Source organism: Dreissena polymorpha, chromosome 3 (assembly GCF_020536995.1).
Source record: "Dreissena polymorpha isolate Duluth1 chromosome 3, UMN_Dpol_1.0, whole genome shotgun sequence".
In the NCBI taxonomy this organism is placed as follows: domain Eukaryota; kingdom Metazoa; phylum Mollusca; class Bivalvia; order Myida; family Dreissenidae; genus Dreissena; species Dreissena polymorpha.
In genome coordinates this window covers 17235015-17254148 of record NC_068357.1, presented here as the reverse complement: position 1 = coordinate 17254148, position 19134 = coordinate 17235015, and the positions used below count along the sequence as shown (strand labels likewise).

Sequence of the window (19134 nt, the reverse complement as noted above, 5' to 3'; positions counted from 1 at the left end):
ACGTTAACCTTTATTCTTATGAATTCTTTATTCTTGAGCTTATCCCTTGCTTTATAAAATTGAACACCTCCCTCGAATGGGGAATTAGCATTCGATAAAATTAACAGAAAATGTGTTGTCATGGATAACACCAACGCGATGTACAGTAATCCAGGCGTTTATTGATCTAGCAATTCTACGAATTGATTTTTAAATTCTCACTGCACTAAAAAACTATGGGATGTTATATGAATGGCACATTAGTGGCGACACTTCATCACGCAATGTGTGTTATTTAGCAAATAAGAAATAGGTTTTATATTCCTTTTTTACGTTCACTAAATGTGTCTATGCTGATTGTTTATGATTTATTTCAACCTATTTTCAGAACGCGTTTGCAAAATTTGCTTTTTGAACCTTTATAGAAACTTTCGTCAATTGTTAATGTGGTTATATGGGCATATTTTAATATATTTTACCAAAGTCTCACCCTAGTTGTATGTATGTTTTATCAATTTACTAGGACTCATTGATTGATTTATCAAACTGATGAGATTAAACAGTAGCCGCATGCATTTATTTTGATATATAACGGCACCAATTTCGAAACATACATTTGTGTCAGATACACCAAACATCTCATGCGGCGTCTCATCTGGGTTTACGCTGTTTGCCAATGCATATTTTATAGACGCTAGGCATACATGGGTTAATGTAAGAGCGTTAAGTATCGTCCAGATTATCACGTGCAGTCCGCTACATTTACGAAGAGACTTCCTTAAAACAAAAAATAAAATAACGCCGGAAAACGTCACTTGTGTGGACTTCACAGGCTTATATGGGGCGAAACTTTACACACAAGCATTAAGTCCAGTTTTCGCCTCTTACCCCCGATACACCGACTCCGTTCGAAGATCGTCCTGAAAAATATGACTAAACGGGCCTGAACTGTGTGAGAACGGAGTGATCGTAGTAGCAACGTGTTACGAACTGTCTTCGAACTTGATGGACGGCCTGGAACGGGGTGGAACGGGAGAGGTGTTTCAGAACTTTGAGCCTACTCAAAATTTTCTTCCGATCATCCCGTTCTACAATTAAACATAGTAACAACGTACTGGAAACGAAATGGACGTACTAAGAACGGATAGGTCGTCCTAAGGTCGGGTTAGGAACTTCCCAGAACGTAGTGCGATCGGACCGAAATTAAGAAACTAAAGATAAGTTCTTACAACGCTTGCAACACGTTCTATAAGTTCTCAGTAAGGTTGTACTCGGTTTAAGGAGTTGGCAGTAGGTTCCAAGTACGTTGTACTCGTTCAATGCAGTTGTTACAACGTCCAAACCGTAAATACAATACGTTCAGACAATGTGCATATAAACAGAGGTCGTTGTCTCAAAATTCATAATTTGTGATATTAAGTTGAAACATGGACAATCTTGGAGCTGATAATTTGTTTAATGTTTGCTTCGTGCAATTTATGTTAGAAGCAGAGCAGCAATATGTTTTGTTGGGCTGAGAAAGAAGGCGGAGACGACACAGAACTTGTTGGTTGAGAAATTGGTTAAAACCAGAGATAAGAATAGACGTAGGTCATTATCATCAGCTGATGGAAGAGCTCCGCTTGGACGACCAAGAGTCATTTACCAACTTCTTGAGAATCATCCCGCCAATGTTTGACGAGCTTTCGGAACGCATCACCCCACTAATAGAGAAAAAAGACACCAATTACAGAAAGGCTTTGGAACCAGGAATGAAGCTCGCTATCACTCTCCGTCATCTTGCAACAGGAGATAGCTATGCCACCCTTCAATATGATGTCCGGGTAGCCAGAACCACAATAGGCTTAGAAGTGGGGGAAGTGTGCGATGCTCTAGGAAGATGGAGCTGAAACATGACGTTATTGATTGTCCTGTTGATAGTTACTATTGGAACGCGTTGCCGAGGAGTTCAAGACGCAATGGAATGTTCCACATGCATGTGGAGCTCTGGATGGGAAACATGTTGCCACCAGAAAACCTCCAAAGACGGGACCCATGTACGATGTTTGAAATTTGTGTAGGTTTTGGCTTTCTTCTTTTTTGGTTGATGGCTAGATGCTTCATCTTCGTCCGATATTTGACTACCCGACCTGGACGCAGATCCACCAATTGAAGCTACCGGAGACACAACGCGCCCCTTTTTATTTTTTTTAGTATAGGCAGATTCAGGATTTTCAAAACCTTTTGCATTTTCTTGACGTTTTTTAGTTGAGATATTGATTTGTGTTTTTTGTTTAATTGCGGCAGCCTTAGCCGCACTGCAAATTTGGCGGAATTATTTCTTGGAGGCATTACAAATGTACGTCTGGTCGGCTCAAACCGTGAAACATAATTGAGAACTGGCAGGAACGTAGTCGGTTTTATTATCACAGTGCAGAACGTGGTTGCAACTACGTCATTAACGTACTACGAACGTAGAAGGACGGAGTGAGAACTGCCTTTGAACGAGTTACCACTGCACAACGAATAAAGAAGAACTGCGTACGAACGTGATCGAACTGGCTGAGGACGGGCTCGGTCTGACTGGAAATGGTATTCCAACGGGGACAATGGGAAAATTGACCCGATTTGAACTGGATAAAGACGGACTGGCAACGGGATAGGACGGGATATGAACGAGATGCACGTTGCGCGAACTGTGAATGAACGTCATTCAATCATATTGTAGATTTGTTTCTGACCAAAACTACACGTTCAAGCAAGTTCACATCCCGTTCTGCATTTTCTTAAGATCGTGGTCGAACTGTCTAAGAACGTGCTTGGTGTATGGGCTCCTTAACTATGTTCATATATGAGTCGCGTTCTGAGAAAACTGGGCATACTGCATGTGCGCAAAGTGTCGTCCCATATTAGCCTGTGCAGTCCGCAGTCTGGGACGACACTTTCCGCCTAAACTAGATTTTTGCTAAGAAGAGACTTCCTTTAAACAGAAAATATCATAAAAACGGAAAGTGTCGTCCCTGATTAGCCTGTGCGGACTGCACATGCTTATCTGGGACGACACTTTACGCACATACAGTATGCACAGTTTTCTCAGAACACGACTCATATAATACTCATACATATATACCAAACGTTACACGATTAATGCACACGTTCATGCTTCAAGCAATTTGGTAAATTGATTCGGGAATTCCAAATACCAGGGCGAGAGAACTTCATGAAGCAAACTCGAAAATTATGTAAATGACAAATTGTTAACGACCCGTCATCACAGCCGTCTTTGATATTCCGAAAACGAGAAATGTGCCGCATATAATTCTCACAGGTTTTTGCCTATGATGAATAATTAATATAATGGCAACTTTCAGTTCGATGACCGTTGCATTTTAAGTACGAAAATAATGGATGAACCAAACAAGAAACTTACGAAAAGCTTGCCGACTCAAAATAATTATGCAGTTTCTGCACGTTCCCGAGAAAACAATAAACGTTTTATGATATATTGCTGTCACTATGTTCATGTTATGAATTCAGATCTGAAATGATTAAATCCGCCGTTTGCTTATTAAAGAATGGCACGACAATATTTTCCTTAAACATGTTACATCGTGATTTTTTAACCCGAGGTATTGTCATAGCCAGCTCGTCGTGTCGTCCGCCGTCCGACGTCCGCCGTCCGCGTCGTGCTAAAACATTAACATTTTGTTAAGGTTTTGAACATTGGCTCTAAAGTCAAATTGCTTTCACCTACAACTTTGAAACTTCATTTGTAGATGTACCTTGATGAGTTCTACACGCCACACCCATTTTCGGGTCACTATGTCAAAGGTCAAGGTCACTGTGACCTTTAAAAAAGATCTGACAAGCTTTCATTTATTCAAAACTGCACTCGTAGCCGAGCGTGGCACCCGTTATGCGGTGCTCTTGTTTAATTGTGTATGCTATATGCCGGTTAAGTCGTGGGTAATTTTAATAAAGATGTTGCATCTCAAATATTTTAAAAATATATGACCATGAATCATTATGAAAGTAATAATTAACCTTTCTTCTTTAAGATTTGTTGCTTTTTTCCAAATGTTTATCGTCTTTTATCATCAAAATAATCGACTGTGTTGATAGTGTCAAACTACCATCATGAAAATAAGCTTTCGGTTAATTCGTGGGTTCTGATTGGCTGCCAGAATTTCAAGATTTGCATACTATAAATAGCCTTTAAACTGACCTTGCAGGACAGGTTAATTTCTTGTGAAAAAATGTCAACAGACGATGTAGCATGGTAAATACTTCTAAATAAACGATTTTGTGTTCCTTTGAAACGCTATATGAACAATACATAAATGAGGAAATATTTCATACCGACCTATCAAGTTATGATGAATTACACTATTTACTTGTTTTTGACGAATTTTTGATCGGAAAAAAATGGTGACCGTGTCAAAACATTTTTCCGTAACGAACTGCATCATGTGCGAACATTCTATCGCGAGATTTCAGGCGATTTCTATACCCACGAATCAAACAGAACCCACGACTCAACCAGTAACAACCATAGTTGTTGACAAAAAGCTCGCGTTTATTGGGATTTATTCACTCACTTGAAACGGCAAATAAGTAAACTTGACTTAATCGGTTTTGGGATTTAAAGTAAGAAGGCAAAATGACACCATGGAACTGACTTGCACGTTATACAAATGGTTGAAGTACCACAATCACGCAATGTCGCCAATGAAATTATTGAGTCTCGCTTAAAACGGGGCTTAACGCATGTGCATTAAGTGTCATCCCAGATTAGCCTTTGCATTCTGTCTAGGTAAATCAGGGACGACACTTTCCACCTAAACTAGATTTTCTCTAAGAAAAACCCTCAGTTAAAAGAAAAATTCAATAAAACCGGATTGACAAATCCTTCAGCGTTCATTAATATTCTGACGATCTCTATAGAATCACGTTTATCCCCGTTTGGAGAGCGATCTTAGCTGCCTGCTTCGAAATAACGTTTTTCATGGCTTCTTGTCACATATAAAAGACATAAACATGCAGTATCCTCAGCTAAACAGAAACAAATCTTAAAGCGGGACTGCACGATTTTTATATGTGTTAAATTGTAATAATTTCTTAAATTGCAGCAAAGACAAATTAGTGCCCCGAGCCGATTGTGACGAAGATATTTCGTACATATTTTCCAACAATAACCGAAGCATTCGTCTTTTTATTAGGATCGGAGTTAGTATTCGTGTGTCGTATGAATTAAAATGATACGTACAACTAAATTTAGATTCACATCGTACATGCATGCTATACATGCTGGCGAATTCGACTGTACAGACATTTTCGATTCCAGAATTAAATATCTGGCTTATTTCGCATTTTTTCGACACATTTTCTTTTTAACTTTTATTTTAATTTATATTGAAATATATGTATAATAAGTTTTTTACACATATTATATAAATTCATAAATATTTGACAAAATCGTGCAGTGCCGCTTTAAAATCATGTGTGTTGTTTATATATCGTTTGTCACATGGAATTATCTCTCAAAATTATTTCTCAAAGTGCATTTGATTTTTTTTAACTTTTATTGAATATCTTCTATATTTTAAACCTGGTTATTTTAAAAGGGCTCATAGCGAGTATGTTTTGCACGCTACATGTTTTGCACGTTTTATGTTGCACTTTCTGGAACATTTCGGCATCAGCAATATTGTAGTGTAATAAAGTAGCGCCGATTAAATTCACGCAATTACATAAGTGTCATGTATGAGTTATTACACTGCATATATTAAAAGCAAAATTACAAAATTTGACTACATTCAGTACAAAAGTGGTATATTTGCATATGTTTCGCAACACATGTGTTGTCTTACAAAAAAATAACGTATACCGGTAGTGCTTTTTTCATTTCTCTCTTTCACGAAATTCCGTATATCACTTAACCATTTTCCGCCTGTTTCGTATATCAGTTATTCCACTTTATATTCTTCAAAGATATGCGATTGTTTTAATTATCAGGCTAGTAAGAATCGACTGAAATTATTTGCAGTTCAATATTTGCGCTATTGACTAGCTCCTGAAGTAATTAACTTATTTCTTCGCGTCCATAAATATTCCCCAAAGTCATGTTAATCCTCGCTCATGAAGCCATCTAAGCTATCTGCGTCGCCATAGCGATTTAAATGGCGTCTCTTCTGATATAAAAACATAATAATCCACCAGCTGCACCAAGAAAGAAACCCTTTTTAAAAGTCAATGTTTTTGTTCCAAGTTGTCTGAGATACTTCCGTCACAGGAAATTATTTCACAACGTAGCGTTTGTCCCTATGCCTTTTATGCCATTGAGTGTTTAGATGGGTCTTTACTATCTTCAGTAGATTCATTACGGTGCATTTGATATTTTTTCTCATCGCCCTGGTGGTTTAAAACTATTTTTTTTACACATTCTTCTCTCGTTAACATTTCTGCACTTACGCGATCTGTTTCTTAATCGATTCTGTTGTGTTCTTATTTAAAACCTCCACAAGGACGTGTTGATCCTACTTATGTAGGTTTAATATAAACATATAGACAGTCTTGTAAAACACTTCGATGTCCTTGATGGGTAATACAAAGGCGATATCAACTTTGCATTCATAAGTCATGTACATACAAGTGTTAAAAACTGACTTACAGACCGTTTGCTGTGAAACATAGACATGGCACGGAAGCCGTTATAATATTGTTAAGTTTATTGTTATTGTTATCATATGGGAATACTGTAATTAAATTATTATTCATACACTTTTTCAGGAGATTCTTGTTACCATCCGCTGACAAATTAATTTACGGCAAATGACCAAAAGGCCTAAACAATACATAGAGAATAACAGGTTACTGTCCCATCGTTTTGTAATTTATCATACCACCGCATTGATATCTGCCTGATATAACGTTGTCTGATATATTTGTTTATATCATGGTCAACAGGAAGTTCTTGTATCAGTCAATGTTTGGAGTTCCGTGGGATTTTCAATAAAGTCAACAATTTCTATCAACATGAATCAGGTTCAACAAAACAAACAATTTGATACCAAGAACGTACAACCGCTTTATTTATAAACGTCTTGAATTGGAGATCAGGAATGGACTGCAGCGACAAATTTAATCAAACAACACATTTCACCGATTAGTTTGGAGACGCCATTTTGGAGATGTGTATTGAAACTGACATTTTGATGATGGTGTCAATAATGACATAAGCGTGTTAAATCGTTTGTTTAAATAGTTGAGGATTAGCATACGGTTATCATTTGTCTTGACTTTCTGTGCAACACTTGAGAGTGCAATGACTATATCGATATTTAAGATTAATTGCCCCATTGATGACGTCATTTAACTTCTGCAGTGCGGGCTGATGTGATTTTTAAAATATAAACGTTTTTGTGATTTTTGACTTTAAACTAGAATAAAATATGTACATTCTTGGTATCAAATTGTTTGTTTTGTTGAACCTGATTCATGTTGATAGAAACTGTTGACTTTATTGCAAATCCCACGTAACTACTAACATTGACGGATATATGAACTTCCTGTTGACCATGATATAAAAAATATATATCAGGCAACGTTATATCAGGCAGATAGCAATGCGGTGGTATGATAAATGGCAATACATACAACAGTACAGTGCACATAAAATATTTAAAGTTCAGTTGAAACGGTTAATTAACCTGCCGATACCATTTACAGTCCGATATTTCCCCTATTGAAACTATTATCGCTTTATTTCGCGAATAGTCCGCTTCTTCAGTAATTGACTAATTATTCGGCGTCCATTAACATTCGTACGTACTCTATAGATCCATGTTTATCCCCGCTCAGAGAGCCATCTTAGCTGCCTACTTCGACATTAATTTTTTCTTAGCGTCTTGTCGAATATAAAAGACATAAAAATACAGCATTCTCAGCAAAACAGAAACAGTCTTAAAATCCTATGTGTTTTATGTATATTTGTTCACGTGAAATTATTTCTGCATTGAACTCAATTAAAGCGCGGTTTGACCATACCGCGGCTCATTTCAATTGGATAACATCGCCAAACCTTACCGACAACCATATGAGCCGTGCTCTGTAAAAAAGGGGTTTAATGCGTGTGCGTAAAGTGTCGTCCCAGATTAGCCTGTGCAGTCCGCACAGGCTAATCAGGAACGACACTTTCCGCTGTGATGATATTTTTCGTTTAAAGAAAGTCACTTCTTAGCAAAAATGAAGTTTAGGCGGAAAGTGTCGTCCCTGATTAGCCTGTGCGGACTGCACTGGCTAATCTGGGACGACACTTTGCGCACATGCATTAAACCCCCTTTTCACAGAGCGCGACTCATATGTAATTTCTGAAAAAATGCATTCGAGACCATTTTTATTACGTTTTAAATCTATTTTATTATTTGATTAATAAACAGAAATAATTTAGAAACAAAGGCCTTTTTGTTGTTGCAAGTATTCAAGTGTATAATTAAAAACACATGATTTAAATATTTATAAATATTTATTTTGTGTTTACTTGTATATGGGGGGCGGGGGTAATTATCACGACTGTTTATGTATTGCGGGTAAAACTCGTTAAGAAACACAACTGATTGAACTTATTTATTCGTTATTCATTAATAACTTAACTATTCGTGGGGGTAAATTATTATGCCCGAACCTATGAACAAACGGGGCCTACATAAGCAAAATTAACTTACTTTTAAATGTGTAAACTCAAATAAATAGATTATGTTTTTATTTTGCATTCAACTTTATTGCAATTTGTTTTACTTTTATCTTAAATCCTATATCTACGCGCGTGTTCTATATTTAAAATGTCTGCGGTTCGTATTACTGTAAAATCAGTTATATTCGTCAGCGTAAATTTCGTGTTTTTGTTGTTGTTGTTGTTTTGTCATTAACCCATTTATGCCTAGCGTCTAGAAAAAAGGCATTGGTAAACAACGTAGACCATGATGAGGCGTTTGCTTAAAGGAATTTCTGTAAGAAATATTCTAAATATAGAAATACATATACTAGACATCCCTAACTTTGGAAATAAATTGATCCAATTTAGAAGGATGGGAGAGTCCACTAGGCTTAAATGGGTTAATGCCCCGCGAATAATTATGATTTTACAATAGTTGCAAATTGCAATACAAATAACGTAGATTTATTTACTCTTTCTGTATATTGATCAATACCGAATATGTTTCCCATATCGCGCAGGCCTACGGATGCTGGATCAGCCGTTCATGACCGACTTGATCGAAGCTAACGCCATGGGCCACATGCCGAACCACATCGATATATACAGCGCCTCCTGGGGACCCACCGACGACGGCAAGACTGTCGACGGCCCGCGCAACCTCACCATGAGGGCCATCGTCAAGGGCGTCAACGAGGTGAGCATGCGCACGCGCACTTCGGAACTTCCCTTTATCGCTCTGGTCTTAATATCCCCAATCTTCTGCTTTCAGGCATTGATATAGGTTTACTATTGCAGTGTTTTGAGACGTTCTACTTAATTACGTAAGACAAACTGAATTTGACGCATTCTTGTAAAGGAATTGGAATCGGCTGCGTTCTAATTGGTTGATGTTTACGATTATTCCGAATTAGTCCAAACCCTTCTTTTTCCGTGTTGTTTTTTTCATTGCAAACTAGCAGAATTAAGAAATAGGCGATCCCGAAATGCGCCAGTTACGTTTTTGTTAAAAATAAATAAATAAATAAATTGATTCATAACTTGATATGAAAACTATTGTTATGAATATTCTTTGTAAAATATCCGAATATAATATGCCTACACATTTCTATTTCCCTTGATTGGATACCGGTGTTTTGCGATTTTGCCTAGATAACTTTCTTCTGACATTTCCGGACTTCGTTTTGTTGTATTTATCATCCGTGAAATTGGCCAATAAATGTGAAACTTCGAACAAGAAGACAGATAATATTTCTCTTGTTAGAACACGCAGGCGTATCAATTTCTTCACGAAGATCCGTAATTCATTTATGGGAAACGAGTAGAATATCGGATAGCGCCATATTCAGATTATGTGATTCTTACTCCCATAACGCTATTCGCTAAAACCCGTCATATTCAAGCATCGGTCACGCTAGTTGATGTTATTGCAGTTGACAGTCGATAGATATCTCATTATTGAAACTGACAGAATATGACGCACGTGTTGCTAAGACAATCTGCAGGACCATATTTTCATTTGGATTAAGACTATTGTTTGACCTTTTTAACTGAAGGACACGTCAAGCTATTAGCTACATCGATATTGGCGTTCTTTCATGCAAGAAATATGATAACTCAGCAGATTCAATCCTCAATCATTTCCAACTGATATGCCTAAGTCCATATTGTGCAAGGTGAAATTTGGTTAATGAGATATGAGCATATAAAGGGACCGTCAACCACGAATGACGAAAAAAGAAAAGTTCTAAAATACTGTTTTTTTCCAATTATTAGTTTGAAAATATGAAATTTTTTCAAGTAATGTAATATACCAGTCGTGATATTTAAATCAATATAAATTAATAACTGCACAAAAAAAACACGGAATTTTAGAACTTTTCTGTTTTCTTCATTCGTGGCTGACGGTCCCTTTAATGCGTTGTATATTGTTTTATCAGATTGAATAACGGCTCTGCAAGCCTCGACGTCCTTTTATTCTAAACCTCTTCTGATAAATTACATACCGATAGAGCAGTAACCTATTATTCTCTATATACACACTGCTGCGTCATATTTATTTTTTAAGGATTGTAATTGTTAAAAGACATGTTAACGTAGGCCTTGTTAAGATCATTCAGTGCGTTTATTACACGGCACATGTATAAAAACGAAAAAGTTAATGTACCTTTTAATTAAGGATAGGCATTGTGGTCCGTAGTGGATATGGTGGCGGCCCAGTGACCTGGAGGTCATGGGTTCGATCCTCAAAGTGGGGACCTCCTTTAGATCTTCCCATGCAAATGTGTACCCTATAAGAACTGAACTCCATTTAAAGATGTTAACTTTGAAACGAAAGAATGATATTAAGGTCCCTGTATTATTATTATTTTTATTATTATTTGCCATCTCCATTAAATCGGCGATTAAGTAGGGCATATTTTTAGTTGTTTACATACTTATTTGCGCTTGGTTTTACAGAAAAGCTTAGGCTTAATGAACAATCTTCAATAAATTTCCTGGATACAAGCAGTGCTCGGTGTTTTTAAAGGGATATCGAGAAAGCTCATACGAGTTGGAATCAAACCCCTGACATATTGATCGCTATGCGGATACCATACCTACTACGCCGCCTCGACCTTTAGTAGGGTCTTACAGATAATAATGTGCTTATTATGAAATGAACATCGCTCTGGGAAAAAGGGGTTTAATGCATGTGCGTAAAGTGTCTTCCGAGATTAGCCTGTGAAGTCCGCAGGGGCAAATCAGGAACGACGCTTTCCACTTTTTTTGGTATTTTTCGTTTAAAGAAAGTAGCTTTTTTCGTTTAAAGAAAGAAACCAAAGTCCAGTCTACTAGTATGTGGAAAGTGTCGATTGTGATTAGACTTTGTGGACTGCACAGGCTAATTTGGCACGACACTTTACGCGTTACGCATTAAACCATTTATGCCTAGTGTCTAGAAAAAAGGCCTTGGCAAACAGCGTAGACCCAGCATGATGCGGCGTCACATCAAGGTCTGCGCTGTTTGCTTAAAGGAATTTCTGTAAGAAATCTTCTTAATATAGAAATAAATATACAAGACATCCCTAATTTTGGAAATACATTGATTCAATTTAGATGGATGGAAGAGTCCACTAGGCATAAATGGGTTAACTAATACTTTGCTACTCACAGGGCCGCAACGGGAAGGGAAACATCTACGTGTGGGCGAGCGGAGACGGCGGCCAAGAGGACGACTGCAACTGCGACGGCTATGCGGCCTCCATGTGGACCATTTCGATCAACTCGGCCACCAACGACGGCCAAACCGCCGGATATGACGAATCCTGCTCCTCCACGCTTGCCTCCACATTCAGCAACGGCAAGAGCACCCTGAGGGACGCTGGCGTGGTGAGTGTAGGGAATAATCGAAAGCGACATAGCAGATGGCTACGCTCCTTTTTTATCCCCCCTGCTACCCCTTTTGATTTGTCAACACAAAATGTGTGAAAATGGTTTAATTTCCAACGTATCTTTTTCAAAATGTCAATAGCGCAAAGAAAATAAAGTCGCAACATTTTAAAAAATTGTTAGACATTGAAATTCTTTAAATTTACAAGATTCTTAGAATCTGTAAGAAGACCGGTCCGGCTTTCCAATCTTCTTCTTTAATAAGCACGCTGTATCTTTTCTGATTCTAGATATTTCCCTATAATTAAGTCCGGTCACTGCCACCGCCGATTAATAGCTTGCGGTTATAGGGGAACGGATGCTTTCCCTCAGATAGCAAATATATTCTGTACTTAATAGTGGTGAATCTTATAGTTAGTTAATGGAGTTTTTGCAGTGATTTTTTCCGTATTCATTTACCCTATAGAAAATATGTATGTTCTAATTTTAATCATTCGTAATTCAGGAAATTTCGCTAATATTATTTATGATGAAAATCTTGTTATTGGTCAGATAAGAATTTAACTTGAATTATGAACAGCGGAAACTCAAAATACCATGTGTTAAATATCAAACGTCAATAAACCGAAACTGCTTTCGAGCACTGTAGTCTAAATAATTAAAGGAAGTTACATGTAGCTCGTATGAACGCATATATACTAGTATATATATGAGCCTTGTTCTGAGAAAACTGGGCATAATGCATGTGCGTAAAATGTCGTCCCAGATGAGCCTGTGCAGTCCGTACAGGCTAATCGGGGACGACACTTTCCGCCTTAATTGGATTTTTGCTAAGAAGAGACTTCATGTAAACGAAAAATGTCATAAAATCGGAAAGTGTCGTCCCTGATTAGCCTGTGCGGACTGCACAGGCTAATCTGGGATGACACTTTACGCACATGCATTATGCCAAGTTTTCTCAGAACACGACTCATATCATCAATGTCATGTATAGAACTTCCTACCGAACTGCCTTACGCAACACACATCCTTATGACTCCGCTTTTGTATCTAGGCAACCACTGACCTCTACAACAACTGCACCACCACCCACTCTGGGACCTCCGCCGCCGCGCCCGAGGCTGCCGGGATTTTCGCCCTCGCCCTTGAGGCCAAGTACTAATTGAGTATTGCTATTGTTGTTGTGGTTGTTAATGCGGTTGTTCTTTCTGCCGTTGAGGTTGGGTTTATAACTTCACGCAGGGTTTACCTCTCTGCGCGTTAAAGGTAGCCATTGCGTTCACAAGTTAAATTCGTCCAGTTCTTGAAAGATGATAGGTTTTTTACATTTTCGAATTTTATTAAATTTAGTCCAAATTTCTATAAAAACTGCCGTTTTATATTAAGTCTATATTTTAGAAAGAAAATAACGAAGAAAAAATATTAAAGTATTAATAATTATATTATTATTAATATAATAATAATTACTATTATTATTATTGTTATTATTACTGTTGTTATTCTTCTTCTTCTTCTTCTTCTATTATTATTATTATTATTATTATAATTATCATTATTTTTTTTTATTTTTTAATAATGTGGTCTTATATAAACTCGGCAATATGAATCTGTTACTGACATATACGCATAAAATGGTTGAAAATTCGTTGTTAGACTATGTAAGTTTCCGTACCTAAGGGGATGGAAATCGATTGATTACAAGCACACTACGCATTATAATTTATCATAACAATATTATGGGAATTGACTTTTGAAATGATATGAGAGGGTTTGGTACAACTAAAATAAAATGTCTTAGATACAAATAATGATCATTAAGAAATCACGCCATATTTTACTCGCTTACTGTTTCACTATAACGGAATTTGTGTATATTTGAAACTAGTAACAATGTCTTAGAAAAAAAGGAAACATCTACAGGCGCTACATCTTTTATTTTACTTTAAAAAGATGATAATAGGCTTGAACAAACTATTGACAAGAAAATGCTTGTTTTTATTGGAATCAAAATTGTATTGGATGTTTTCCCTTAATTATAACGTTACTCGGTTAAGACTAAGTAGAAGTGAAATGTTAATATAGCATATGATTATATGTTGGTTTAATGAGCAAGCGCTTCCGAGTATTTGATTCTTTATGATTTATAATTACAGGTTATTTCTCTTGAACGAAAATAATATCAACGATTTCTTTTATTTCGCTGAGAAAGTTTGTTTTATTGCAGTAGAACTACAACATGCAATTTCCTGACAATAGACTTTCGAGCTAGACATTTGGAGCACTTGTAAAAAGTTTAACTACGTAAATACTACTCAATTTTTACACGGACATGACAATTAAATAAAGTAGTTTGCTTGTGATGGTTCTGCAGAAAATTAAATTCTAACCAAATGCAACCTTACGAACAAAGCTTTATCGATGAATAGAATTTATCAATGAAAGTTATTATTACGATAAAAGGTATTTTATCAACGATATTGATTTTATTGATAAATGGTTGTGAACACTCCATGAAAATTATGTCATTGACCATGCATATAATTATCAGATAAATATCACTTCGGTGCTATCAATTTCAAAATCACAACGTTCACTTGTTTAACATGCGCTAGCTCCCCCACTGGCGCTGCTTGCCCATCTTGCAAGAGCTAAATGAATTCCAAGAATACCCCCATTAACCCATTTATGCATAGCGTCTAAAACAGGCATTGGCAAACAGCGTAGACCCAGATGAGACGCCGCATGATGCGGCGTCTCATAAAGGTCTGCGCTGTTTGCTTAAAGGAATTTCTGTGCGAAACATTCTAAATATAGAAATAAATATACTAGACATCCCTAATTTAGGAAATAAATTGATCCAATTTAAAAGAATGGTAGAGTCCACTAGGCATACATGGGTTAATAACAAAATGATATTCTCTGTTTTCTGACCAAATCGTTGGTAAAAGAAATAACACTCGTCTTGGATGATGAAAACGTTTACACTTTACAGTGATGAAAATTAGCGGGGGCCCAAAAGAGAATGGCCGCTAAAATGTGTGTAGGGCGCTAATTATGATCTTTTTCTATTATGTCCACTAAAAAATATCATTTAAGGTCTTATAGTGGAAAACATTACCAAAATGTAATTAAACCATTTTATTTTAAGTGTCTTAAAAAACTATATTATCCCATGGGCAGCACGAACCTGACTTGGCGCGACATGCAGCACCTGACCGTCCTGACCTCCAAGCGGAACCGACTGTTCGACCCCTACCTAAAGCACTTCTGGCAGTACAACGGGGCGGGTCTCGAGTTCAACCACCTGTTCGGCTACGGCGTGCTGGACGCCGGCGCCATGGTGTACATGGCCAAGCACTGGAAGCCGCTCCCGGAACGCTTCCACTGCACCGCCGGGTCTGTGGTACAGAAAATGTGAGTATTCAAATAATGTGAGGCTCGCTATAGTAAAACAGGGCTTAGTGCAAGTGCGTAAAGTGTCGTCCCAGATCAGTCTGCACATGCTAGTCAGGGACGAGACTTTCCGCGTGCATGGATTTTTTTATTTAAAGAAAGTCTCTTTTAAGCTTAAATCCAGTATAGGCGGAAAGCTTCGTCCTCGATTAACCTGTTTGGCCTGCACTGGCTTATCTGGGAAGACACTTTACGCACTTGCATAAGGCCAGTTTTCCCAGAACGAGGCCCATGTATACTCAACATTTTTTATTCTAATTGGTTTCACTTATATAAAAAAAACAAGACAACATGATTGAGTTTGTCACATATATTTAACAAAAATACATCTATTGGTCGTAAGATTGGACAATGGAATTGCATACGCATGTTAACCCATTTATGCATAGCGTCTAGAAAAAAGGCCTTAGAAAAAAAAGCATAGACCAAGATAAGACGCCGCATGATGCGGCGTCTCATCAGGGTCTGTGCTGTTTGCTTAAAGGAATTTCTGTAAGAAATATTATAAATAAAGAAATACATGTTCTAGACATCCATAACTTTGGAAATAAATTGATAAAATTTATAAAGAAGGATGGGAGAGTCCACTAGACATAAATGGGTTAAACTCAGGAGGGATGCACATGTAAGAACATTTATACGATATAAACGCTGGCCTGTCAATACTACAATAGCTTTTTCCGACCTTTCAAACCACACAGTTAGCAGCTAAAAGATAGGCTCATATTCTAAATAAAGCAAACTTGTCGTTAAGTTGGCGGCACATTCCTTGAACAAAACCCAAAATAGAAAACTCCTGTGGGTCATCGGGATTGTTCTCGAGCTGTTTATAAGATAAGTATTATTGCAATGGTAGATTTGTTCGTTGTTAATGGAGAACGGGGCGTTTCATGTTTGAATAGATCATAATACATTTATTCCAAGTTTAATCAAATGTTGGCAGAAACAGATTGATTGCCGCTTAAATAACGGTGTGTATTGATTCCCAATCATAACGCCGGCTCACATGAATCTCTTACAATTACCGGCACATAATGCATAACATGTTTAGGAACTATTACAAGGCATTGACCATTGATGACGCATTTGTCGGCAAGTTTGGTCGATCTGTCGACAACATGATAGACACAATAGTGATAAACACTTCAATATTGTGATATTGCATTACCGGAAATGACGTCGTTCCGTCATGAACACAGTCTGGTCGATCTGTCGACAATACAATAGATACATTGATACATTGCATTACCGGAAATGACGTCTTGCCAACATGCACACACTTATCATGGCGTAATTTTTAACAAGGTGGTCATGTGATAACAATATAATATCGTATAAACGAATCACAGGCGGCAGTTTGACCATACACTAAATACCAGGTCCCGCAATCACCAGACCGTTTTTTTTTCCATAGAATGAAGAATAGACTAATTCTACTCACCAAAACTGATCCTCAATATTATTTCGTTCCTTTCATTGTTATACCCAGGTCTTTTGGGACGAACGAGCCCATAACACTGACGATCGACACGGACGCATGCAAGGGTACGAAGAACGAGGTGAACTTCCTGGAACATCTGCAGGCGTTCGTCACCGTCAGGTCAAGTTACCGTGGCAACATTGTCATCCACCTGACGTCACCCATGAACACCACGTAAGCGGTTAAAACAGAAATAATTCGGTCACACTGTTAACAACTCTCATTTTAACAGTGCGATAATAAAAAACGCGATAACTTGGCATCGCAATTATATCGCATTTCATCGTCGTTCTGTCATTGAATATCGTTTTCGTCATCGCATTGTCACGTTTTCGTTGTGTTTTTGTTTTTTTAGTGGCGTTTAATATCAAACAATAAACGATTGTTCTTAACCGATACAGTAAATTGTTGCCGTATTGACTAGTTATCAAAGTTTTCGATTATGATACGAACCTAAATTTCCTTTCCGTTTTAAAGTGACATTTACGACACAATACTTTCTCATTACAGAGAAATAATTGCAAAAACAGGAAATGCGGTCGACTTAGATACTTTGATTAAATTGCATAAAAAAGGATAAAATCACCAAGGCCCTATTAATTTAAAATAACAAGTGTGTGAGAATGGAATGACAAGATCTCATATTATACATTGTGAACAGTGTTTTATATATATGAACATGATTTGCGGAATAAATGAGCCGCGCTCTGGGAAAACAGGACTTAATGCATGTGCGTAAATTGTCGTCCCAGCTTAGCCTGTGAAGTTCACACAGGTTAGTCAGGGACGACTCTTTCTGCTTTTATGGAATGTTTCGTTTAAAGGAATTCTCTTTCAAATGCCTATCCAGTCTAAGCGAAAAGTGTCGCCCCTGATTAGCCAGTGCGGATTGCACAAGCTAAACTGGGATGACAATTTTCCCTTATAAATTAAGCCCACTTTTCCTAGAGCGAGGGTAAAAAGATGTCGCTCAAACTGTCACACATAACATCTGATGAGTGTGTTCGTCTGCAGCTCCATGATCCTGAGCCAGAGACCAAACGATGACGAGCACAAGAACGGCTTCACGCGCTGGCCCTTCATGACGACACATACGTGGGCGGAGGCGCCGAGTGGCACGTGGACGCTGCGCGTGGAGAACGTGCCCGGCAAGAACAACGCCTACGACGAGGGCGTGTTCCGGGAGTGGACGCTCGTGCTACACGGAACTCGCGACCCGCCTTACAATCACCAGGTACGTTTCATTGTCTATATGCATATTTAACTGCGTGAGGATGTATCAATCTTTTTGCATATTTTTTTTATCTGTTTGTCTCATTTTTTTCGTCAGACAAAACTTGCGGTTGCTGTGTTAACAGAAATAAGTCACTGTTAAACAAAATTAACCTGGTAGGTTGCTGTTTTTTTCTTGTCATAATAATAATAATAATCATCCTCGTCATCATCAGCAGGAGAAGAAGCAGGATTTTCATTCTTATAATCGCCATTTTATTTTATTTTATTATTGTAGGAGGCGGACGAGCAGAGCCAGGTGAAACTGTTCAAAGTCAAGCGGATGCACGAGGCGGCACAGAAGGAGTAGCGGCTTCCGGACGGAGCCGGCGAGCTACAAACGCTTGGCGACTGACGCTCTGGCGTTTCCGGAAAATGTGCCGGACTTATTTTCATTTTGAACTTGAAGCTTGAATGCATGTTAATGTTAAGTATTATAACAATTTACATTTACTGAGTCTCGAATGATAAGGTATTAATATAAGGTATTAAAACATAAAGAGTCGATTGGTTTAAACATATTTTATTTCCAAAATAATCACAAAACTACAAAATATACATAGGAATACAACTAATTTGAAAAAGGGTAGGACCAAAAGTCGATTGAATACATTGTTAAGGGCAAGAATAAACGCGAAAGATGTCGGGTCCGGGAAAATCGGTACGGACTATTCTCGATTTGAAACGCACATATTAAATATGTGTGTGTGTTTTTTAATCTATCATGATATAGGTGTCTGTGTCGTTAATAGCAAATCAATTCAACGGAGAGACAATACAATTTATTTATTACAATTGGGGGGGGGAGGAGGACCTAAAGCCAAACGCATGTAGAAATTAACTTTATATTTAGATGAACCAATTTGATTAATTAAAACAAAATTGA

At 37.6% G+C, this 19134-nt stretch overlaps 1 protein-coding gene across 1 annotated transcript in view; it reads left to right on the top strand.

The window, feature by feature from the left end:
• Positions 1-18753, top strand: part of LOC127873116 (neuroendocrine convertase 2-like) — a 48212-nt gene extending 29459 nt beyond the window's left edge. The window contains exons 8-14 of the mRNA XM_052416764.1: positions 9193-9368; positions 11828-12043; positions 13098-13198; positions 15224-15457; positions 16986-17150; positions 17991-18210; positions 18487-18753. Coding sequence (XP_052272724.1) covers positions 9193-9368; positions 11828-12043; positions 13098-13198; positions 15224-15457; positions 16986-17150; positions 17991-18210; positions 18487-18558 — 1184 coding nt within the window. The 3' untranslated portion in view covers positions 18559-18753. The remainder of the gene's footprint in view (positions 1-9192; positions 9369-11827; positions 12044-13097; positions 13199-15223; positions 15458-16985; positions 17151-17990; positions 18211-18486) is intronic.
• The last annotated feature ends 381 nt before the right edge of the window (positions 18754-19134 follow it).